The 26,303-nt window shown below is 40.1% G+C and overlaps 1 protein-coding gene across 10 annotated transcripts in view; it reads right to left on the bottom strand.

Moving 5' to 3' along the window:
* NCOA7 (nuclear receptor coactivator 7) overlaps positions 1–26,303 on the bottom strand; it is a 94,201-nt gene that overhangs the window by 8,962 nt on the left and 58,936 nt on the right. For 8 of the 10 annotated variants that reach the window (XM_071549004.1, XM_071549006.1, XM_071549005.1 and 5 more), the window contains 8 exons: positions 17,540–17,619; positions 16,620–16,727; positions 15,457–15,555; positions 14,525–14,650; positions 12,038–12,222; positions 9,800–10,866; positions 8,210–8,378; positions 89–236 (listed from right to left, as the gene is read on the bottom strand). In XM_071549004.1, the coding sequence (XP_071405105.1) occupies positions 89–236; positions 8,210–8,378; positions 9,800–10,866; positions 12,038–12,222; positions 14,525–14,650; positions 15,457–15,555; positions 16,620–16,727; positions 17,540–17,619 (1,982 nt within the window). Of the gene's footprint in view, positions 1–88; positions 237–8,209; positions 8,379–9,799; positions 10,867–12,037; positions 12,223–14,524; positions 14,651–15,456; positions 15,556–16,619; positions 16,728–17,539; positions 17,620–23,543; positions 23,678–26,303 lie in introns of all 10 variants that reach the window. The other 2 variants (XM_071549010.1, XM_071549009.1) reach the window with 2 other exon arrangements.

Raw genomic sequence — 26,303 nt, 5'->3', positions numbered from 1 at the left:
AATCCTGCAAAGAACAACTGCTAAGATTCCTAATAGAGGATGCACACTTGAAATGCACATCCTTCTTGTAAAGGCAGAAATCACTCACCTCCCAGCTTTTAGTAGTGGGCTCACTGAAGAAGTTGTCTATCATGTCAAGCTCCTCTTTTTCTACCACAACAAAACCCTGCTCTTTGGCATCTTTCCCGTATACTTCTGGTGACCACTGAACAAAAAATGTGTACAAATGATCCACTCTGTGAAGAGAAGAGGAGGAGACAACCATTGTTTAGTGGTCCATGAACACAACACTGTCATATAGTACAGAAGTTGTGCTCAATGACAAAGCAGGGACAACCACACAAAGAGGATACCCACGTACCTCCACCCTCACATATCATGCAAGGCAACAGTTGCCCCCACCTGGCAGACTGAAGCACTTGAAGGTTTCTCTGCTTTCACTCCCAACAATATATTTTTCTCCTCCCTTTGCTATAGGCACAGGCAAAGCATCATGGTAAAGAACTGTGGCTTGTCCAGTCCCACACAATTCAAATTAAGAAGTCAAACTGATTGGTATTAGGTCATACTCACAAAAGCTAACTTCATAAAAAACTCACTTTACTTATTTAGTTTGACCTCCAGGATAAAAAAGCTGTAAGATCACCACATTTCTAGTTGCCCTTTAAAAGTCCTAGAGGCTAATAACAAAACAATCTTCATTCTGTTAGCATAATGAAAACAAGCTGTTACGAACAGCTTTGCTAATGGCATTGTACCAGCAGTGCACACTCTTCCATAAATTTAAGTCAGCTCTCATCACTGTCTTTAAAGAGATGTTCCTTGACAACATCCATAACATAACATGAAACAGTTTCTGAATAGGAATTTATGTAAACACATGCAATTTCAAACTGGGAATATGATAATGGATCCGCTATACAAGAAGGTGAATTGCCAGCAAGAATAAAATCAAACACACAGTAAAGAGGGCAGATAGAAAGATAGTAAGTGCTTATGACACGGGATCCTTCTTCAGTTTTTCATCTTAAAGTTTTGGCCAGAAATTCTTTGATCAATACAAAACATGAAAAGTCATTAGAGAAATTTAGGCATTTTGCCCCTGTATTTCAAGTTACCTAGATTTATATATACGCATAAATAATCTTAAAATACCAATTCAGCACTCTTACAGTCTGTTCAGGGTCATTAATAGAATTCCAGAGATTTTTCCCATTGAGTCTACATTTTTTCTTCTACACTCCTTCCAAAGAAGGATAAAATCTAATGTTAATTCTAACTGGATAAACTGACAGCTCTGAAATTGTTGCCCACTAACGACAGCTGCACTAATTCAGAGTCAAAGTGAGATACTTCATAGAATGGTTTGGGTTGAAATGGAATGGAAGAGACCTCTAAAGATCATCCACTTGCAATCCCCCATCATGGGCAGAGACACCTTCCACTTGACCAAGCTGCTCCAAGCCTCATCCAACCTTGCCTTGAGCACTACGAGGGATAGGGCATCCACACCCTCTCTAGGAAACCTGTTCCCGGCTCACCACCCTCACAGTAAAGAATTTCTTCGTAATATCTGATCTAAACTTACCCTCTTTCAGTTCAAAGGCATTCACCCTTTCTATCACTCCAAATCCTCATTAAAAGTCCCTCTCCAGTTCTCTTTTAGGCCCCCTTCATGTACTGGGAGGCTGCTGAAAGGTCTCCTTGGAGCCTTCTTTTCTCCAGTCTGAACAACCCCAACTCTTTCAGCCCATCTTCATAGGAGAGGTGCTCCAGCCATCCGAGTTGTAGATCTGGAGGGGCTTGATTCACTTTTGCATCAAGATACTTATATCCAATTCCCACTCCCCTCAAAAAGAATAAAAGATTTGCTTTGCTTCATCATGGAAACGCCCTCTTAATAAGGAAAGAGAAACAAATCAGCATTGCCATATTTTTTCCTCTCCTTTCCACATTTACAAATGCTTTTGTGGTGCATTGCTAGATGTTCTAGCAGAATTTAAATTTTGTTATCAAATAAGAACTGTATCTGTGAAATATTTTTAATACATATAACCAAATACAGTTTTAGTACAATTATCCTAAATTTGTGAACACCCAACACTGCCTCCTGAGTCAGCAGCCACTTCCCTTCATCAAGAACAAATAAGGTAGATAATGCTGACATTGAAGTGAAAAATGTTAGCTGCTGCTCATTCCTCCATGGAAACACAGACACAAAAGAGACCAAGGTAGTACTGTGCAAACAGTCTTTGGGATAGTTCTTACCAGTAATTGCCTGGGAAAAGGTAAAAGAGGGTCACACAGCCACCATGAAGGGTTCCCCCTTCCTTTGTGAGAAGCTTTGTGATTGCTTACAAGTTTGCACCAATCTAAAAACAGTGTACTATGGAAGGTACTTCTAAAAGCCCTTATCATCTCATTTCAGTAAAGACCTTTTTTGCTTCTAACTGCACAGGTTTCCCACATCAGTAGGTGTCACTCAGCATGCCCTGTTCCCTTCACTTGCTGACAGAGGCTTCAGAAACACCAGTAGGATCATTTCTTTGCTAACTAATGTGAGTTTTAACTGAAAGAGACATTTAACTTGAGCACTGTGTATTTTATGTGCAGCAGTCTTACTCTGGAAAGCTAACTACTTAATTCCTACAAATGTCTAAGAAAGAACAATAAAACTAGAGGTTGCTGCTGTATGGCTAAGATCAGTTTTAAAGCACTTTCATGCAGCTGGGTGGAGACGAGCAGCATACTCTGATCTCAGAATCACAGAACATATTTAGGTTGTTTATAGCAGAGCTAACTTCCAAGTCAGAGTAGGTTGCACATTCTTGCCCATTTGCAGTTGTGAAAACCTCCAACAGTGATTCTACAACCTCTCCATGCAACCAGTGCCATGCATAGCTAGTTTCATGTATTTTTGCCTCTTCTATCTCATTGTTTTATCTGAAGCATGCAGCATGTGATTTGAGAAGGGTCTGGTGCCCTTTCTTGTCCCCTCCTCTTCGTTTTTAAATCATGAATGTAAAAGGAAGAGGGCAATAACCACCACAAGTTGTTTGGCTGTTCTTCCTTCTGCGAACCTGCAAGAAGCAAAACCTTTGTCACTGCAAAGACACACTGCTGACATATTGAGTTTGTTGTCAACTTCCCCGACTCCTTTTCTGCTGCTCCCCAGGCCACCTGTCCCCAGACCATACTGCTGTAGGGACTGCTCCACTCGAGGTGCACACTTTGCATTTGCCTTTTCCGAACTTCCTGATGTTTGTCAGCCCATTCCTCTGTGTTGAGGTCCCTCCAAACAGTAGCCCTGCCCTCCAATGTGTGAACACTCCCCACTGTAGCATCATTCCCCAAAAGGTGTGTTCTGTTCTAACATCCATGTCAAGGCATTAAACAGTTTCAGACCGCAAGGAACACTAGTTGCACCTGGCTGCCACTGAGACTAGCTATCAATCATTTGAGCCCAATGGTCCAGTCAGTTTTTCAATCACCTGGTAGTCTACCTGTACAGGTCACAGCTTGCCAATCTGGCTATAAGGATACTATGAGAGACTGTTGAAAACCTTTATAATGCCACAGCAAAGCAACAATCCCTTGCTCTCCCTTTGCTCAGAGAACTAGTCATCTCAAACAGAAAAGTTATCTGGGCAGAAGAAAAACAATTTGCCCTTGGTGAATCTATGACAGCTGATCTGGATCACTTCTTGCCCTCTGTGTGCTCAGAAAAAGTGTATATAAGGACTTGCTTCCCAGGACCAGCGTGATCCTGACTGCCCTGTGCTCTCACAGATCCTCCTTGATTTTTCTGACAATGGTTACAGCATCTTTGTAGCCAATTATTAAGGACTGCTCCAAGTGATCATGACCTTTCAAAAGATGATAGAAAGCAGTAACATCACCCAACTTCCTCTGTATACTCAGAACAATTCCTGTCAGGCCCCACGGACCTGTGTATGTTCAGTTTATTTAAGCAGTACATAACTACGTTTTCCTCTACAATGGAGAGTTGATAAATAAATTCAGATACTCCAGATTTAAGAAGCAGCCGTATATAACAGAAATATGTGACTGTAGAAGTGATGTCATTCTTAAAAGGGATGCTCTGCTAATAAAATTTTAACATTATGCTATGCTGGTATTTTCAAGCTACTAAATTGAAGCCAATTTTTAAATTGAAAAATCACTGCTTGAGGAACTCATTCACAGCCAATATGACAGCTGTGAGGAAATTTATCCTAGAACTCAATAGCTATTTTGATGATCACATGCTTATGAGTGTGTCATGCACTAACAGAGACACATCAATAAAACATTAAGTACTTGGAAAGAAACAATTTTAAAAACCTGAAATTAATCACTCCAGAAAGAAAATATTCAAAAGGCTCTCAGTTCAACCACAGCTCCTGGCCTAGGAAAAGGAATTCAGAGGAGTCCTGTGACTTTGTTATAAATATGCCTGACTAGATGATGATCCTTCACAAATCTTAGGAAGGCTAAGGTATCGTAAGCCTTCATATGCTTTTATCAACTTATATAGACTTCTAGGAGTCCTTGTTATTAGACATTAAGCTACAGGGACAAACAGTTTTTCATAGGTTTCACTGTATAGTTTGATATCTTATTATGAGGAGCCTAGGAGTACTCTCCTCGTAGAAAGCTAATTCAAAAGGATTCTAAATCTAAGTTTTATGCTATCTATTCCATTAACTAGGGCATGGAAGAACAATCCTTCAGCATCGGGACCATCCTAATCATTGTCCTTTTATGCAAAGTCCTGTGTAAGTGCATGGAAGCATCATGTAGGTATTGGCTCCAGCCAGTTGTGCTGCAAGTTCTCCCAGGTCTCGGCTTCAACTGTGTTAACTATAGGGTGTTACAAACTAACAAGAGTGACAACCAAGCTGTATCTTACTCTGCAAAATGAAACCCCACAGAAACGGTAAGATAAAGCAAACCAAAACTCACCTGGCTGCCCAAACAAACCAAACCAATCAATAGGCAGAATGCTAAGGCTGAAAAAGAGAAGCAAGGCCCAATTCCTCTTATTTTTTCTCCTTGAGAATTGGCCTGCTTCCAAGAAAGAAATTTACAAAGAATCACATATCCTCTCAGCAGCATGATCTCAATGCAGTCCTTTATATCAGCTTCAGTACAAATTATACATTCATAAACCAAACCTGTCTGCCAAATTTATACTATGGAAAATTGAAGAGATTTACTTATTATTACTGAGGAACTAGTTAATGCTGTTATTTACAAACAAATAAATTCTGCATTACTATCTCTGTCCCAGTGAAAGGCATTTTCCTCTGCAAGACCTTCAAGAAATCAGTGACCTAATTACTGAGCTACTACTATTCAAAATCCACTAGGGTAGAAAATCTACCTACCATTTAAATATATATCCATGTACATATGGACTTACCCTCTAATACTGTAAGCTATACCCATTGCAAGACTTCCCAGCAAAAGAATCAATCTCTGTATTTGTGTCCAGAAGCATGGGTGTCTCTCTGCTCAGCTGAACCTCAAGCAGCTGTCCTAGTCTGAGTAACCTGTATATAAGGCAACTCAAGATGCTCAGCCCCCCTTCCAGCCCCCCCTTTATGAGCCAAGGCGAGCACAACTGTGATCAAGCAGGCAGCACAAAGCAGTGCTGTAGTCACTGATTAACTCAGCCACACTGTGCAGGTCTCAGGGAATGCGTGCCAGAACACACTTGGCACCCAGGAGGCCATGTAGGAAGACAGAACATCTAAAAGAGTCACAAAAGATGAGTGAGACTTAAGCCTTAGTGACAGCCTTTATAAAGAATACCAGCCTAGAAGTCTTCTCTCTGTATTAATAATGTTGCCAGAGGCTTCCATTAAAAAAAAAAGGTAAATTAACTGGTAACTACATTTTCCCCACAGCCTTTAAGGCCAGCAAACGAGCCTGCATATGGAAGAGCAGCTCTGCTGGGAACAGTGGGCTATAGGGTCCAGGCTGAAAATGGAGCCTTTTTCACAACTGATGACAGAAGATGTTTAAACAGCAAATGCTAAGAGACCATGGAGAAATGTAATTAAAAGCAAATCAGTGGAAGGTTTAACTTATGCTGTGATTATAGACATGCAAACCAATTTCCTCAAAATCTCTCTGCAGGTTTGGACTGTTTGTTTGGTTTTGGTGGGTTTTTGTTTGGTTGGGTTTTGTTTGTTTGGGGTTTTTCTATTACTACAAAGCATTCAGATGCTGCACAAGGTACAGTAACTGCACTGTACAAAGTGGTTTTTATTTATGCTGTTTTGTGGCCAACAAGATGAGTGTGATATTTTTGATATTTTCATACATGAATATAAATTGCATTCCAAATAGTTTTAAACTATCTCATATCTCATACTATCTCAATATATCTAAAATACATTGCAAAACTATCCCACTTGACCTACTATCCATGGCACCGTCAAAATGCACCCCTTGTAATTATACACTACACAATACTGATGCGAGAATATGCCCAGCAGGTAGGAAGGAAGCTGTTTTGCTTTGGGAAGGCATCCAAGAACTGAAAGAAAACTGTCTTGTTCAAGAGGCAAAGACATGTCTTGCATTAATACAAAGTAGCGGGTCTCACATTTAATTTCTTCTCCAAGTTCTACATGATCCTTCATGCAATTGTGTGGTGTTAAAACAGGAATTCACAAATAGCACCTGAATGACCCAATCTTATAACCATTCACCTCTAATTTGCATCAAGATGTGAGCAGCAGCCCTGACATCAAAGATCTGGTCTATGAGCCAGCATGGCTAAGTGCTGCTGCAGCAGCTCACTGCAGAAATTACTTTTTTCTCATTATAAAAACTGAAGTACAAGCCAGTTGTCAACACACGTGAGTTTATACATGGATTAGGTCTGTTCACTATTCAGAAAGTTCATGCTCATAAAAAGTAGAAAAGCTGTTTTTCAAGTATGTGGTAAGAAGCTTGATAGATTTGCCTGTTGCACAGAGTAATGATTAGAGACAACCTCAGTTCAGCTCAGCAGCTTTATTCAGTATTACATACCATCATCCCCAAAGCAATAACTTACCTTGTGTTATATTACACCATCACACAAACGCCTTGAAGTATTTACTCACAGTTCAACCACGAATTTTCTGGACCCACCCTTTTGCAATCCCTGAGGAGCCAAGGACTGGGATCAGCAGATAGCAAGCAAACCAAAAGCTATCTAACTACCTTCCCAATGACCACATTCCAGCTGGATTAAACCTCTCCCTCTGTTCCAGGGTGAGTTCCAGGTTCAGTAACTTTCCTACAGACAATCGAAACACTCATTTCTAAACCACAAAAAATAAACACTTAAATCAACACACATGCTACACATTTGAAATTAAAATTATTAAATAAAAATAATTAAAAAATATTGATGGTATCTTAAAGAAACACCTCTGAGATGGATCACAAGTTCAGCTTCTTCCTTCCTGGTATTGAATTCACCAAAATCATTCACTTTGGTTCATCAACAGATCAGAGAATCTCTCTAGCTGCCTTCCAGCAAGAGAAGGATCAGGAATTTGGCTCCTCACAGACAGTGAAAATTCTTGGCTGATTTATGTGGAAAATCACAGACCCTGCTTTTTCTTGTTTGTGGTTTTGCTTTTTGCTATAGTGCTATTTATGCATAAATACACACCTATGGAAACAGAAAACATTTATGTTCCTCCATTTTATGATGAACTACTTTTATGGCCCTGAAGGCAGAAATAGCCACACCTGTTCAGTTAGGAGTCTCTCCCTTTTTCCACATGATACCCTTTGCTCATGTGAAATTCGTAACCTTTTTTAACACTGACACCTAAGTGGGTGTCTTGCCTATCCAGCCACTGCTCCCCTTTACCTCTTTCCCTCACTTCCTAAACTACAGCTGAAACCCAGATCATCCCTCAGTTCTTTTATCACATTAGCTGCATGTATATTCCTCTTTACATCTTCACGTGGCACCTGAACCCTTTCCTCCCCACTGGGAGCTGTATCAGACCAGCAACAAACAGTGCTTTGTGTCTGGCATACAATGAAATGAGGGCAGCCTCTCCTCTCTCAGCATCCCTGCTGCATTTCATACCTTGGACCATGTAGGTAATGTCAGATTCAACTCTAGAAAGCACTACATATTTTAGAAGTGACAGACAAGCACATTTTAGTGCTAAAAGTACTGCAACCTTACCTCTCCCGAGGAACAGCAAACCAATACTCTGGTTGCTTTATCTTTTTACTGTACTGCTGAGACATGGTGGTGTTCTGAGACACAAAGGACTTTCTCATGGGCTTGCCTACTTTAATGCACAGAAACATTGGAGGAGTCTTGCTCTTTTCCTCCTTTGAAGGAAGCATATCTGAATGAGACACAAAAGAAACAGGCTGCTTACAGGAAAGTACAAATACTGTGGCTCATAAAACAATATGACGAAGATTAATAATCTTGTGCAAAGGAATATTCAGGGCCACCATCCACAGAATTACACCTGACTTCAACAGCACAACTGGTTTAATAATTCACATTCATCTTAAAGTGTGACCATTTATTTCCCTTCTGTCACAGCCTGTATTCCCCTCAGCTGTAAAGCTATGTACAGATTAGCCCTCTAAAATCAAATAGGTGAGGTGATCGGGTTGGGTGCTGTCTGCAGCATGAAGCACATGAGTAAAGTGGACAGTGTTTGACTGGTTCCAGGAAACCCATCCAACTGAGAGGTAATCCTTTACACACACACACACACGCACACACGCACACACACAAAGCCCAATCAGTTCCTCAACTCTGATGGTCAGACAGCCATACAAGCACCTTTTTTCTGCACAAGACAGGACCAAGCCTAAGAGCAGTTTAGGCTCCTTAAATTGCTAGCGTGACAAAAAAAGTTGCTCATTAAGCTCTAGCCTCAATCACACTGAAGTTGCCTTCTTCATTTCTGGAATACACATACAGCCAAATCTAACTAGCAAGATATGAACCCTTCCAAAAGAAAGGAAAAAATATTTAAAGAACAACTGTTTTTAAAATAAAGACTTCCACTCTAATCACTGCCCCCCTCCACTTGATATGGATCAAGGGTATGTCCACTAGTTCATTAAAATACCAAGAGGAGCATCAATGCTCCAAGGACAGACTAGTGCTTAGAGGCACTGGGCTGCAGTAGAAATGGTAATATGTGTGCACGCTGTGTGAACCGAGATTTCATTTTGTTATATGCTTTCCAGTAACAGCCTGAATTTTATTAGTAATTATGCAATGACCAATCAGGAAAACAGATCAGTGAGTAGGATTCTACACATATACCTACCAATCACTTCTTTAAGGGTTTCCACAGCATGAAAGACACAAGACAAATAGTGTCAAGAATACTTCGGTACCCACCTTACAGCAATGTGCTACTACTTTGGATACTGTAAGAAATACACTGACAGGCTTCAATGAGGCAACAGAGGTTACCAATATTGAGTGACAATTTATACACTATGAAGTGTCCCTGTTGATACTGAAACCAGATGACATTTCACTGTCCTTAAAGCCAGTAGAGGTAAAGATTATATAAACAGTGACCACTGAATATGGAAAGAGCACACAAGCTACTTATCAAACTAGAAGCTTAGAGAATTTGAAGATAGCAGATAATATAAAAATGAAATATACAAGAGTAAAAAAGAGACCAGGTATTATACAAAGAGGAAATTTATAGCAGAATGCAATCAATTCAAAGGTTACCATTATAATGCTGTCCAAGTCTCAAAGGAAACAGGATAACCAGAGACCTACCTTCAATTGGCACTTGGATTTTCTGCAGCAGCCACAGTCTGATTTCTGATTGATTGTCTAACTGTGTTTCTTGACAGGTCTTGTCTATAGCTGGTACTAAGGAAGAGTCCACGGACTCTTTCTGATTCTTTTCCTCTGCTGCTGCTGAGTTGATTTCTAATGAAGGTGCTTTCCTTTCAACACAGCAGGAATCAAGCTCCATACTTTTAACTGTATGGATTTCATTAGCTTGGGACTTTGAACAGCTAAGTGTAAGGTCTATGCCAATTGCTTTATTGTTTTCACCTTTCTGGATTTCAGCCTTGTGTAAGTCTTCAGATGACTGAGACCCATTCCCATCTTTATTGAGGTAAAATTCAATAAGTTTATCTTTCTCTAGCTCTTTCTCAGTGTCCAATGCAGTCTCCACCTTACCTGTCGGGGAACTGACACATTTGTTTACTTCTGGAATAACATCTTGCTTTTCACACAGCTCTAAGTCTAAGTCAGCTTTAGGTTCAACACTGTCCTTTTTTTCCAAGGAATCAACAGTCAAGTCCTCCTGGACTTCTGTAGTAGGTTTGGTTACCTGCTGCTTAGTTCTCCCCAAGTCGCTGGGGTCTGCCAACAAGCCTTCCGTTACTGGGATTTTCCTGTCCAACCCTGTGTCCATACGAGACGATGTCTTTTCCAGCGCAATGAAGTCATCCTCTCCTTCCCCTAAAAGCAATTTTTCTTTGGCTTTAATATCTGAAGCATTTTTTTCCCCAGAAGGGTCCTTGGCACATGGATCCGCAGCAAACTTCTCCAAATGTTCAGTGGCAGTGATGTTGTTTGGAAACTCCACAGACTTTGATTTGATTGAGCCTGTACTCTCAGAGGACTGAAGAACTTCAAAATCAGCAGACTTTTCCTTATCTGACGGTTTTATCTGTTTGGAGTCCAGAGCAGTGGATGGATCCCCATTCTGTTGCCGCTTTTCCTTGCTAAGGGATTTGAATTTGCTGAAAGGATTGATATCTTTCTCAGAGGATAGGTCTTCCCATTCTCCTGGCCTGTACAGAGGACAAAGATCCTTTGGTATGTCACTGTCAGGGGAAATGATGGATGTACATACGATGTTAAAAGTAAAATGGAAACAGAATAAAAATAACTGAAAAGAAAAACTAAATAATAGACCAACTTAACTTGAACTGTGAAAGTCAATGAAAAATTATTTTCTCCAAAATAAACATATAATATTGGAAATAATTGACATTAAAGAAAATGGAGAAAAATGTTGAAAGGATAATGCCAAAATAAAATGAATAAATAATTTGGCAGAACATGCCACATGGGTGAAGAAATGGTACACATGTAATAACAATGTGCAAAACATCAGAAGTTCAGTAACAGAAAGCCACAGGACACATATTTATCTGCTGGAATGTCATTCAGATTGTATTAATATCATAATTTCCCACATCTGACAATGAATCAACCTCTACCACCATCCATGCTTCCCTAGTCAGCACAAACATATTTTTGAGAAAAAGTGAATCAGAGATAAGCCATATCCTGTTTGAACATGTTTACTGCAAAACAGTAACAGGCAATGGAGTTGGTGTTTTTTTCCTTTTATCTGTCTCCATTACTCCAACATACTGTTTGAATGCAGGCTTCCTCAAACATTTCTTTCTAAAGCAGGACAATCATGAGACATTTTAAAATGGAAAATTTGAAAAAAATTGTCATCAGAAAACTTGAGCTCTTCATTACTGCTTCTAACTATCAATGCATTTCTGGTTCTGAAATAGATGTATTCCACAGGCTGATATTTCTGCAAGTCCTGAAGAAGGCAGTTAAGGTGCTATTATCTTCAAAAGTTTTAAATGCCCCTCTCAGAACTGTCCTGGTAACACAACGATGTTCCAAATCTAACCCTCTCCACTTCCACTGAAATAGCTCTAGAGACAGGTCAGTGGAAGGGCCCAGCCACTGCATGCCACCAATGCTTTTAATGATTACTGGGTTGTACTGGTCTCCTTTGCACTTTAGTTCTCATATTTGTGACCCATTTGTCTTTAATAACACTTTAGTATTCTAAAAAGAAAGTGGAAGAACAACATAAGTGAATCATTCCTTTGCTGGCACTTTCCTCCCCTATTTTCCACTCTACTGCATTAAAACTTTTCCCTTCCGTTCCCCTCTCCCCCACTCCTCTTCCATGACCCTTATTGAAAATCTACGAATGAAAGTTCAGGGAAGAACACTCCTTACGATGGCAATGCATCTTTAATCTTCATGTGAGAGATGTCATTGTAGAGAGCTATTGAGACAACCTCCTCCATGGGGCAGATGAGCCCGTATTCTTCACAGCCATTCTCAATTACCAAAGGATCGGACTTATGTGGGTCAAACATTATATTGTTTGGAGTTACTATCATGACTCCTCCAACTACGCCCTAAAATAGGAAAAGAAAGAGTTAGCACATCACATATAATGCACTTATCCTTTGGTATTGAATTTTAGGCTACTACCCTAAAAAGCAAAACCTCTTTCCTACATTTTTATACTGTGTTAGCAACGTTTGATAACAAAACATTTTGGTTTCCAATTACATCAAGTCAGACGTTATAAGGAGAGCAAAGGAAAAAATTTCATAGTAACACTCAAGTTCTTGGCTGATAAGAAAGAATATCTGAATTATTCACCTTTCAGTGCTGACTACTACAACTGAAAATGTCATTGTTAATCAATCTCAGACAAAATAAATTAGTGGATTTTTTTTAGACATAGCCTTTTATTCTAAATGCAGCCACCTGCATTTGATACATGACTTTACATGCAACCAGCACACCTGAACACAGTCTTACTCATGGAAATGTCCAGGTTATTATGCTAAGCTACATTATAGGTCCCCTTGATCTACCCTCCCAGATGTACATACAAAAAGCTTCTCTATACAGGGATCTGATATGACAGAGCTTCTCCCCAGACTAGAAGCAGCTTCTACCACTAATCCAAGCATATTTTGCACAGCTGGAGAGGACACATTTACTTCTTCAAAACGTGTTCTAGCCATGGATTTGATAAGAGGCCGCATCAGCAATTACTCAGCATCAGCTCATGGCAATCGACCACTTTCAAGACTTACAAAGGAGATTTCCAATGTCTCTCTCCTGCACCTGCTTCTCCACATGAGGTACAAAATCCACCAGAACAACTTAGAAGCTGGGTGTAAATCATGGCATCTGACAAACAGGAGCCATGGATCAAATGGAATGACCTACATTGCAGATACTATTAATTACCCAAGATCATCTGCAAGACAAGCCAAGGAAGGCTCACAAATAGGCAGTGAAAAGACGACAAGCTTGGTTTGTTTGGTTTTTTTGTTTTAAATCAGTAAGTTGACAAGCTGGTGGCTTGGCACTGGCAAGTGAGTTCATGAATGCCTGCTCTTTTGTGAAGCAAAGTTGGTAACAATTTTCCATTTGCTGCTTCTGTATGACTCAGTTCACAAGCCTGGTTTGTATTTGGATCAAAGCATCGAAGCCAAGTGCAAAGGCTTCTCCCACAGGCATGCAACTCTGGTTAGCCAGAAGAACAATACACAGTAGGTCATAGTTCCCACCCAGCCACTGCAGGAAGCAAGGCAGAAAGGACTTTAGTGACGCTGGGCAAAGAGGCCACTCCGGTTTTGATTGTTCTCACTGCAAATCACTTTTTCAGTCCAGCAGCCGTAAAACTGGCCATCTGTAACCTCTGCTCTCAACAAGCATCACATACAAAGCAACACTATTGCCCTAATTTACATGTGAGACATCAAGTAGGTCTCTATTACTTTATAAAAAACAGCTGACTGCAAGATTGCAGTGGTTAAATAGTGTCTACATCCACTCAATGTAAAAAGAAGCCAGAAACTGTAGGTGTAAACACATCCATCTTATTCAGGACTAAGGGAAAAAATAGGTTGAAATGACAATGATTAGTATCTCCAGTGTCATAAATTCCAGAGAACTTGAAAACCCAAACACGTAGACATCTAACTGAAACCAGAGTCAAAGAACAGTAGATATATCAAAGCAGACAGTTCAAGAAGATAGTATCTTGCAACCTTGAGAAGAAAAGAGGGTTAAAATACTACCCAAGCTTTGTGCCTTCACTTCTAAAACAGCTGCTGTAATTTAGGGTTGCAGTTCTGGTTAGTACATGTATATTACTAGACTGCTTACAAAAACCAGAAAGAAAAGGTTGTATAATGTAATATTTATCTTTTTATTAGGATTTGCAAGATATTCATCAGCAAGTGCAGCAGCAACATGGACATATTTGGAAACACTGCTCTGGAAATAGTTAAAATTTATCTTCAAGTCATAAATGAAATAGATTGGCATGTACTCATTTTATAAAGCTGTTGCACAATTCGATGGAACTGGACAACTAATCCTGACATGTCATAACTCTAAAGTGCAGTTTCCTCTCTGTATCCAGCAATGCACTCTTACACAGATAATTCTGATAAAACACGGCAAGGGAATAATGATGGGTAGAAGAACTATTGTTTCATAAAGCAATTATCATAACAAATTAAACAACTGAAAGAACAAAATCATACTGCACATTATCACAGTACCAATAAACACAGCAGTAAGGTAAAGCTAACATAACATTTACATTCTTTAAAATCATGGAGCCCATTTGACTCCCCCACTGTTCCAAATGGATTTTGTTTTCAAAGAATCTCAAACAGTTCCACCTACCTTACCATCCGTGAAGTAACGACAATTCATTTTTAAAAATTTGACAACCACAGGCTCATCCTCTTCTGAAGTAGAGGACAGGACTCTCTCAACTGGTTTGAAAGCCTTTCTTGCCAAATCAGCATCCTTGGAAAAGAAAAAGTTCAGTTCAGAGCAACAGGACCAGAATCATACACTTGTTGATTTTGGAAAACTAAAAAACCAGGTTCAAACAACTATTTTCCTTTTTCTTAAGGAAGAAAAGTGGTGTTCATGTATGTATGTACATATTTTCACTTTCCACAGTATCCAGTATGGAAAAAAGCCCTGAAACATTACAAAAAACCCTCCATACAAGTAACAGGTAAGAAATTAAAAAGTACCAAGCAAATCAGCTCACCAAAATTCCATTATGCACTCTCATTGAGAGAGGGTCTGCCCTGCCACATCATCTAGACTGAAGACCTCTGCTCACAGAGCACTGGTGTGATTCCCCAAGCAGGTGGCACAGAGGCATAAGGCTAAATTTAAACACAATTATTCACTCCAAGCTTCTCTCTACTTTCCCTTTCATTAGTTAAGGGTTTGAAATGAGTAATTACTTTTACATCAGCCATTTTTAAAGATGTTAAAGGCAGCCAAACTGCCTAAAACTACAATCTAAAAGTCACTATGGCCAATCACCCTTCTAAAGAAAATGAAGTATCAGCTATGACAAGGCCGTTTACGAAACATATTATGGTACCACCACAAATGTTTAACTTGAAAGAAACTGACTGCTCACACTGAACTAACAGTCTCCCTGTTCAAGGATCCCAATGTAGGATTCAAGGCTCTGGACTGCAGAGCAGCACAAAATCTTTAAAAACTGCTATTTACACAGCCTCAAATCTCAGCTTCCAAATCAGAAAATTTTTTGAGAGTTTACGACCGTGAACCCATGTTTGACTTACAGAGAGTTTATCATATTCAGCATCTGATGATGAAGGAGAAACAGTAGCACCAGGACTAGATGACAGCCTTGCAGCACTTGTTTCTGGCACAAAGAGAATCTAGATAAAAACATATTTTAAAACAGTAAGGCACAAGCTTTAAAAGGTTGTTCAAAATAAATACTACATTCTACTAGAAAGACAACACAATATTGATCACTCATGACATCAATGCACTCCTTAACAACTAATTATTCTGGAGTCCTTCATAGGTGGTGATAACAGAGCACATGCAGATCTAAATACAGGATCTATCTCTACATTTTGTTTTGCAGCACAGGCAAGAAAATAAAACACTTTCCACAGACTGAGAACCTCCAATTTTCCCACCAGATTTTTAGTACTAGAAGTTTATGGCACTTCACTGCAGGTTGTCAGTTTGCAAAAACATACTTGCACCTCCAAATCTAAGAAAATATTCTTTATATGAAGCAGTATTTTGTCATGTACTACATTTTTAAGAAAAAACACTAAATGTACAATACTAATGCAAGTGTATATAAAAATGCAATGCTTTGTTTGAATTTGCATGTTCCCTCACAGCGAACATTGTAAATTTGTAATACAACAGTACTAGAGTTGCAGCACATCATTGGACCTCCACCCCAAATAAAAACAGAGTCATTTGTTCCAAACATTACAGCAAAGAAAGATATTTCTAAAAAAAAAAAAATATTCATAGTTTAGCTGACTCTCCTAAAAACATTCCTTGTTTCTCATCTTAACTGAAGACTGACTCATTCCCAACATAACGGCAAAAAGCCATTTCAATTATTGTATCTAACTCTTTAATTTTTGAATGTATTATGTATTGTATTTATTTAGACTTGCCAAGAATTCAACTCCCTTGCAACTCTTGAGATTGAGAGTCACCTTTAAGCTTTAGTGACAGTATATAAATAGCAACTCAGATATGGCAACTACAAAGCTCCCCCCTCCCACCCCCTTTTAAGTAATGATCTACTGAGTTTCACTTTGAGGGAGGGCTTTAAATTACTGTCCATTATCCTTGCATCCAAATACCTACAAGATACGTATCAGTAGTAAAAAGCTTTTAAATATACAGCAAATAGTCATGTTTCAGGTATTAAAAAAACCCACCCGCAAATAAATAAAAGATTTACCTGGCCTGGCACAATTGTCTGTGTGAAAAGCTTATTGAGCTCCACAAGCTTATTTGGAGTGACGTTAAACTTTAATGCTATGCTGTTTATGGTGTCCTGATTTCCAGCCTGAAAAAAGAGTTGAAGCTTAAGATACCATAGTGAAAACATTCAGAACACCAGCTGAACTAAACCCACCTAACACACTGTTTGCAGGGAATACATGTACTTCATGACCTCAACACACCCTCTATTTAATAGCTTAAGTGATAAACCAGCGTAGAAAAAAAAAGAACTATTTTCTCATATCATACAGTAGATAAAATGCAGAGGTGTTACAGATGTCCCTCGACTTTTCTCTTACAACTTCAGAGCAGCACCACTTTATTTAGAACTGGTCTGGCAAGGTGGGGAAGGTCAAACACTGCAAAGTTCACCACGCCTCTGGCAGCCACAGCATACAAACATTTGTGCTGTTCTCAGCTGGGACATCATCTCATCTGCCTTCCTGACAGAGTGAGTGCAGCCCCTTTAGGGACCTGACAGCTCAAACAGACTTTCTGGGCAGTCAGTCCTTTGAGCTGCCACAGCAGCATATTGCTGCCCTGATCCACCTTAGCCAAAGAGGTTTCATCATCTTAAGACCAAGTACAGGCCAACCACTTGATGCCCTCAGCAACACTGTGGAATGTAAGTATTTTTCAGAACAACAAAACAATTGCTCTACTAGAGAGCCATAGTTCAGAAGAGAGGTTCAGTACATCAGCCTAGCTCTCCCCATAGGACGGTATTTGGAGTAACCCCTATTAAGACAGGCGTGAACTGCAAAATTATTCACTAAGTTCTTTCAGTTTCGTGTCACTGCCTCCCTCTCAACCTGAACGATTCCACTTTCAAAAAGCAGACATGAACACACCACACACAGTACAAGATATACTTACAATATATTCTATGGTGCCATGGGGTTTCTGAGAAACCATTTTCTTCTCTTTCTTTTCATTGGTTTTGTTTTGATTATCATCTAAAGAGCAAAAAAAAAATGTTCAAGTAATTGACTTTCAAGATGTTTGCCTTTTCAGCATGTTTTGAAAGAGATATACAGGATGTGCAAATAGCAGCTGTGAACAGGAACAAGAGGACACATTAAAAATACCTATTCGGCCTTAAAACTGCATTTTAAGGCAAACAAAACTTCATCAAGTACAGAAGGTTTAGTAACCACTCAAGAACTCTGCGACAGTAATAGATACATGACACCAATCAATACAGAACTGCTACTGTTTTTCTCCGTGATTCCTTACACAAATCAGCAGATGAATGTATGCACTGCTACTGCCTTGGTACCACTAACAACAAATACTGGTTAATCACCACTTCACCACGAGTACATTATATTTAAATACTATTTTAAACTCTGAAGGTAGAAGTATGTCAAGAGTCCTGCAAAGCATGCATGTATACAGTCAAGCCTAAGAAAGCATAAAGCTCGTGCCGAAGATGTTTCCTATCAGTTGCAGTACACGAAACTCATTGCACTTGCAGAAACCCTTGCAGGACCCAAAAGGCACTCACAAGCTCTCAGAAGTACAAGCAAGGTAGAGATTTCCATTTCTTACTACAGCAGTGGGTGAGCAAAGCCAAGGACCAGGGAGGATGTCAGCTGCCCAGCCAGCCCCAGTCCCCAGAGCTCCCTTTCCACAGCCAGACTCAGCCCCACATACCTGGGGGAGGCAAGGGCAGCATCCAGCCCCAGCTCCAGGAGTGGGGATAGGGTGCGGTGAGGCAATTCATGGCTGCCCTGCTTGCCCAACCTGATAGCCCCCAGTCCCTTAGAAAGATCTGCTGCCTCCAGCAGGTCCTGCAGCTCAGATGAGATGGGGAGAAGTGAGAAGACAAGGCAAGGCTGGGCCTAGCAAAACCTGCAGGCAGAACCAAGAGTCCAGAGATGCTGTCCTCCTGGGAAGACCACTCCTGCAGTCCAAGCTGGCAGCTCTGGAAGATCAGGAGGGAAAGGACAGGGAATGGCAGTGCAGGGCTTCTGACTTGTATTCAGGCTTTGCTGCAACCTTTGCTATTTCCAGAGAGCAAGAGGCAGATAGTAAAAAGAAGGGCAAGGACTCGCCTGCCCCACTGTAATGTACACAAGAAACAAGGAGGGGCCCAGAATCATGCTACACCTGAGCCTTCTGCTGGCCCATGTCCACAGCAACATTAATGCTGTGGTGCTGCTGCAGTGTCTCCCAGAGGCTACACAGCCAGGACCATCTCCTTCAGTCAGAAGAGACTCTCAAGAGCCCTGAACACACATCCAGGTGTTACTGCTGGCAAACTCCACTCCCCACCTGCCAGGGATGCAGTTATGAGAAGCAGATTGGTTAGGGATACAGCAGATAACAACGCCACAGAAGCAGAAAGCATGTAGGGACTAAAAACACACAACTGAAGTACATGTGGAGAGTACAGATGGCATAAAGGACAGAAATAGGAAGAGAAAGATCAGGATGATGCTGGCTTTTCACTAACATTTTAGGACAGAGCATCACTCAATCATTTCAGATATTTCATCTCCAAGACTGGAGACCCACAGTGAAACTTTGTAAATTAGCATTCTTGCTGCCTTTTTCTGACTGTCTGTATTTTCACCAGAGTTATATCACCTTACTGTGATTAAAGTCAAAGCAGCCCATGGTGAAGGATGGAAAAATAAGTAATGACAGCATTAGAAGGGCACAGTATTAAATTATCAGAAACACAACGACAATATGACAGACAAAACCAGTGACAAATACTGGATCTTTTCTTATCCATTATCCACATACAACTGCCAATATGGCACAATCCTGCCTGAAGCAGCTCCCCCAATTAATACTATTCACACTACTTTGTGCTAATAGGAGATGCCACTTCAGTTACTCCAGAGTAACTAGAATAACTTATCACACCCATGCAGGCAAACTACCTAAGCTGTTTGCAACTATCACTGGAGAAAGACAAGAAAGGTTTATAGCTAGACTTCATCTTCTAGTAAATTATTTGGTCTAGCTGGAAAAACTAGACAAGTTTTCCGATATTTCTTGAACTCTTACTTATGTCTGAAACAGTACACAAGGGAGGAAACAGTTAAAAGCATCTATTTCACACTAACCAAACAGGCATCAGCATGACCTTGGAGGTGTAGAAATAAAGTAGCTCTGAGAGATGTAGAGAGATTTTGCACCTGTTGAATGTGAAAAATTTCAAGTCTGGGTGTAGATGGGAGAAATAACAATATGCAATGAAACCAGTTTCTCTGAAGAGCTTATAATGTTTGGTATTACCTAAACACTTTTTGTTCCAAAGCTTTGTCTTTGGAAATGGTGACTGACAGCTGGGATGGCAAATGAGAACTGACCATGACAGCAACCACTATGCCACTGTGGCAAAAGAAGACCACAAAATAGCAATACAGACGACTTTCTCCCCTACAGTTTCCTCCCTGGAAGGTAGGACATCTCTCTCTCTCCCCCTGTGACATCCACTGTATTTTCCAGGTCCTCCTAACTGCACTGACTATAAAGTTTGGAGATAAAAAAATACTACCCAGTGAAAAGTTATAACCTGAAATTCTGTGTTCAAAGGAGACATATAATATGCTCTAGTTCTTGGCTGACAGGACTGTGAGTCTGTTTAATAGGGTTCTGAACACATGCATGGTGCAGTATAGAAGAGTGAACTAAACAGGCACACATTAAGTTGAAAATGTCAAACTGTACACACAAGAAAAAGGGAAAAAGTTTGAAAGACAAGCTGAGCTCAAACTAAACATAATTCAGTTCTCCTTTTGTCAATAAATGTTAATAAATCCTAAATAAGTTGAACAATTGGGTACTTGCTTTTCTTTCACCTCTATGTGCAAGAATATATGTTGTAGAGCCTGTTTAGCCACAGGCTAAAAGAAGCGGTCATAGTCTGTGAACTTACTTGTCTTCTGAAAACAAAATCTTACACTTTGTGTTTGGATACTTTTTTCTTCTACCCTCTCCTCCCTTTTTTTTCCCTATCCCAACAACAAGGGGTTCTGTACATCATCCTTACACTGAGCCTAACTACTAGACAGGCTTAGGGAATCCAAAACCACATCACATCACTTTGAATAGTACAAAGTCTTAACTAGCCTATGTTTTTAATTGTGCAATTAAAATAATAAATGAAAAAATTCAGACTTTCAGAATAAAAAATTGCAATGAACCCATTAAATCTGACAGGTACTGCTAAGCTCACATACTGTACATGTAGTGAAGCTGAGGTCACAAGTGGTGCTCTACATGAACGGCTTAGAGTAAAGTGGGTGAGAAGCCTGGCAAAGCACACCACAATATACTCTCTCTCCAGTTTCCTTATCCTCTCTCATTTCTCCTTGACGAAGCCAAACATTTTTTGACATGATCTGAAGGCAGCCAACTCTAGTAGTAGTCCCAAAGGCACCTAATGCAAAGGCAGGCATGATGGAGTCCCTCAGAAAACACGTTTCTTTCAGGCAGAACTAGATGAAGAGCTGCACAGGCTTTAAAACTGCCACTGGCTACTGTTTGAACACCTGCTTAGTGGTGAAATGACTCATCGTTCTGCCTCCCAAGTTTTTCTGCATGTACATTGGAGATGGGATTGCACAACCATGACAAGTTACTAAGTGTTAATGCAAATTGGATCACACTGCATTTTTAGGAAAAGGGCAAAGTGGGTGGACTGAACCTTTCTGTGGTTTCAGGAAACATGTAAAGTAAGAATTATGCAAAAATAGTAAAATAATGAGCAGAGAGAAGAATGCCAAGAGAGAATAGGCAAGAAAATACAGGCCTGCTGAAAACAGCCAGGTCTAGAATGGTAATTTTTTTGCCCTTAATGATGTATTTGTATTTCAGTTTCCTAGCAGACTCTTCATATTTCATCCAGCAGTGCTAGAGGAAACCTTACAAAAAACAGCTACCTAGGAGAAATTTGAAAAGCAGCTATTGAAGGTGTATGATAAAGAGGTCAATCAGTTTGTCATCCAAAAGACCTTGACATAAGATAGGATAATTAGAGCTCTGCAATTGTGTAAATAGGTCTATAAGCAGACAGAACAGTCAAGGAGCATGAGCAGACTTTTAAGGCTGCCCACACTGACATACAACACCATCACCGTCAGTGTTACAGACTGAAGTGCTGCAAATCACTATCAGTGCAAGGTTTTGCAGGGCTGGCAGTGATAGCTGAACACTCCTGACAGGTCCTGAGCCACAGTTAGCCTGACGTCTGGTAGCCCATCAGGAATGCTGAAGTAAACAAGGGGCCAAAGGACTGACCACTTCCCACACCTGGCAAACAAACTCAGTAGCCTAAGAGGATAGAGGCAATGGCATACTTAGTCCAAAAGTCCATTTTACTCATTAATCTCTGTCTTACCAAAGACTTAAGCTACATGTAAATAAAATAAATCTTTCCCCTGATTAGCCCCCAGGGCTTCCAGAAATCATAGATTTCTCAGAGTAGAGTAGCAGCATTCACTGACCTGCCCTGTCCCTTCAAGGCCTCCACACCAGTCCTATGCCAGCCAACGAACCCCATGACATGCTATCTAAAGTAGCCCTCCCATGATGTGCTATATAAATTAGTGCTTCCCTTCTTGTACTTCATATTTAGTTTCACTGAGCATCGTAATTACTATTACTTTAAGGGTGAACAAATGAACAGTCATTATTCACCTTCTGCATATCATTTATTATGTCACAAATTTCCAATCTATTTTCTTAGTTATTTCAACTTTCAGGCAAGTACTGGCATACTTTAGACTCTTTCCAATTTCTCTGATCATACAGGCTGTCCTTCTTGCTTGTTTTTCTTCTCCTACTATATACTTTTGGAGATGGATAAAGTAAAACCAAACACAGATTTTAAGACATGACAAAAATAATAATTTGTGGTGGTGACATAATGAGGGTTTCCTTAAATTTGTATACTAGTCATTTTTCCACATCACTGAGAAGTCATACTTTTCCACACTGCTCAGGATGTCACTGCTGCTTTAAGACATTCCAGTCCTACATCTCTATAACAGATTTGTTAGAAGTAGTAAAACTATATTACTACAGTCTAGTCAAGCACCAGGACAAAGGAGTAAAAATCTGCAGGTAGCTTAAAATAAGCTGAAATGCAATAAATTTGGGGGAGAAGAGTAATGATAAGAAATTAAACCAGGCTTCCTGGGGTAGCTCTCTTATCAGTGAATGAATCCCAATACCAATTACGTTGACAGAGACAGAGTATCACTTAAGTCATTCTACAGAAACATAGAAAACTCAAGAATATGAGTCTTGCTTGGGATGGCACAAGGGGAAGACAAATCAGTCTATCTGAACATTTTTTCCATTTCTACTTTCTACACTGACTTTTTTTCTACACTGTCAGCAAATCTGCTATGTGCAGACTTGTGTATAGGATGATTTGTGACTTACAGCACTTTTCTGGTTCTTCCCGTAACTCTCAAAGTGAACTGAACAGCACCCACATTACAATTATTAGTTTTAAATAAAAAGTCTTTCTTTCCGCTCCTGCGAAGTGTGGGTGAATCCCACCACCACAGGTGCCAGATTCCTGTTTCAGGACACCTTCCACCCACTCTGACATTTCAGCAGTTCCCAGATGCTGTAGCAGCCTCTGAGACAGAAACTGTCCCTGCCCCATTCCCTCCTTCACCCAGCTGCAGCAGCTAAGGACACATCCATAAAAAGGTTTTTTGGCCATCTGATCAGACCTATTCCCTGATGAAAAGCAGCAAGTTAGACAGAAATATTCTTGGCTCAGATTTAGGTAGTGTACTGCTACCATATTAAAAGAGAAGAAAAAAATCCCTATACCTTCTCATCAACTCAGGTGTCTGGTTTTTTCCTGCTTCCCAGTTTTCCCAGTCTGCTGACAAGCCCTCACCTTTACTTCTGCACTCTACTGAATTGTATTATCATTTGGCTTCCTCCTTCGCTACTGCTGAAGTCACTTGAAACAAAAAGGCAGCTGTCATCCATCAGGACCACACTTGTGCTCCTTCGCCAGGGAAACTTCTCCTGCCATAGAAAAATAGCAATTCCCTGGTCAGTACAAATCCAGGCACATGATTCTGAAATATCTATGCCTTGAATAACTTTTCCCTATTCTCAGTAAAAACTGACTATCCACTAATTATCTTCCAAGCAAGTATTTCAAAGGAATAAAGAGATCACCACAAAATACACAGCCTAAAAGAAAAATTACAAGCAGTTCAAAGAATCAATAAAAAAAGGCAGCAATTCCTTCTGCTAGAAGATATTTTAAGGCACATTCCAATGAGAATTTGGCTACTAGTAGTCATGCAATATTCACATATTGCAGTTTCTACATGAAAAATTGCAAATATTTTCTAGGAATTTAAATTCCCTCTTTACTTCTTTGTCCCCAAGAGATGGCTTTAGCTTCTCTGCAGAAGCATAAAGTGATGCTACATGGTACATCTTTAAAACTTTGTTACCACCTTAATACTCTGCAATAAAATGTGAAGTGACCTGTTCCCACTACAGTCAAAACAACAAAGGACTCTTTGCCATCCTTCCCCCACCGCCATACACAGGGATGGAGGACAGAAAGAACCTGCACTTGGGCAATGAGGTATTTTTGGGGAACAGGACACAGAGGAGGGGTACCTGCACATGCAGAAAGCTCTTCAGCTGAGCAAGAGGAAAGGATTTTACTGCAGAAGAGTTCCTCCCACCAGGAGCCCTGCAAGGAGATGTCCAAAGCAGCATCACTGCCACTGTTGTGCTGGCACTTGAATAACGTGGACACCTAATAGGAGACACAAGCCCTGAAGGGGTAGTGCAGAAGGCTGAGAACTCATCAAGAGTGCCAAGTTCCAGGCAGCTAAGCAGCTCTCATGTTCAAGATGGCAAGATGCATTCAAACTTTCCTTTGTGAGAATTGCTCAAAAGGTGAGTGGAAATATCTAGTTTAAAAGGTCACTGAGGTTTAGGAAAAGAGAGGGAAGGAAGAAGTGGAATATTAAAAAAACCCCCCTCCACTCAATTTCACGTACTGCAACTGTCAAGGGGAAAGTCTGACACATTATTGTAAAGAAATTGTGGGATGCAGTCAACAGCACAGTGCTTTAGCTCTAAATCCCAGCTAGAAAACTGACTGACAACAGTTGAAACGTAAGGAAACTAGATTACTGCTGAAATGGGGTGTGTCACTGGGCACCCAAAAAAAAGCACTGAAGAAGAATGACTAGAAGGCTCTTTATACTGAATGTGATGATCAGAAGGGAAGTTGAAAGGAGAGGATGTGAAGTGGAAGGATATGCAGAGCATGTCCAGTAAATGCAGTGGTGAAGGGTTCCTGGCATTTGCTGTAGGTACTGTCTGAAGACCTGAGTAGGATGCAGATCGACTGATAACATCATATCAGACAGAAAACAGACATACTTCTGCACATAGAGACCAGAACTTAAGAAACAGATCATAGCACTGTCTGCTGAAGTGCAGTAAGGCTGTAGAGAAAGCCATTCTAGATCCATGTGCCTTCCTGATGGAGACTGTCTCCTTAGCCTCTCTGAGACAGACCAGGTGCATGAGCAAACATCACCTTCAACTGTCTGTGGATCAAAATGAAAATCACATTCCCATTTGGGTTTGGGGCAGAACAACAACACACATCAACACTGTTTTTAAGCAGCTGGTTAGATTTCAAGAAATAATTTTGCTTGTCCCTAGGGAATGTAATGTACAGCAATGAAATTACCCGAAGCATCTCTCCAAAGGAGAGAGTGGCTTGCATTTCAAGATGCAAAATAAATAAAGGTAAGAGAAAAGAACCTCACTTCTGCAAGTCACAGTTTGGGGAACAGTTGACAACAATTTGAAAGCCAAGTTCCCAGGATGCCACTGTTATGCTTCCATATGCAAGGTTCTTGCAGACACAACCGAACACCTTCTTACACAAGTGTGAAATACATACTGAACAAAAGAACTTAATAGTTGTTAATTGTATTATTAAACCATACATGGCTTTGCTCTTGGAGGAGATCTAACTGATATTGATATCAATCACAGCTTCATTTTGGGTAGGATTTGCCTAAGTGCCTGTGTCAGGTTTGCCAAGAGCAATTCAGGGCTCTGAAGCAAGTGCATCTCCCTTGAACATTTTGCAGTAGAGCATACTGAGGTTTTGTTCCTTAAACTATTGGAATTGACAGTTCACACTGCTGTACTGTAACAAGAGAAAGTGTTTGTCAAAACACCAGACACAGGTAAAGAGTACTGTGAAAACTAAAAGGGACTGCTCAGATACCTCAAGTTAAACACAAGCTACATACACATCTGCAGCCCACTGTGACTTGTCCGAGATGGTATTATGGTAGCAGACCAAATAGCTTCACTGCAGAGGTAGTCTTGCTTCATACTATAAATCAGGTTAATATTTTTAAATTTGTATGAGATATACTGCTCCCAAATTGATATTTGTTCAAGGCAGCTATACAAATGGAAGGAAGAAATAAGCGTGGCATAGAAATTAAAAACTTAAACCTTACACAAAAGGAGAATACTTTGAAGAATCGGAAGTGTGGGTGGGGGGAATGTAAACAGCTCTTGGAGGGTATTTAGAGTATATTAAACAACTAAAAGAAACAGTATAATACCTTGCACTCAAAAGCAGAGTCAA

The sequence above is a fragment of the Pithys albifrons genome, chromosome 2, assembly GCF_047495875.1.
Source record: "Pithys albifrons albifrons isolate INPA30051 chromosome 2, PitAlb_v1, whole genome shotgun sequence".
Classification (NCBI taxonomy): domain Eukaryota; kingdom Metazoa; phylum Chordata; class Aves; order Passeriformes; family Thamnophilidae; genus Pithys; species Pithys albifrons.
Note: the sequence above shows the minus strand (reverse complement) of the source record. Positions and strands in the feature narration are given on the sequence as shown.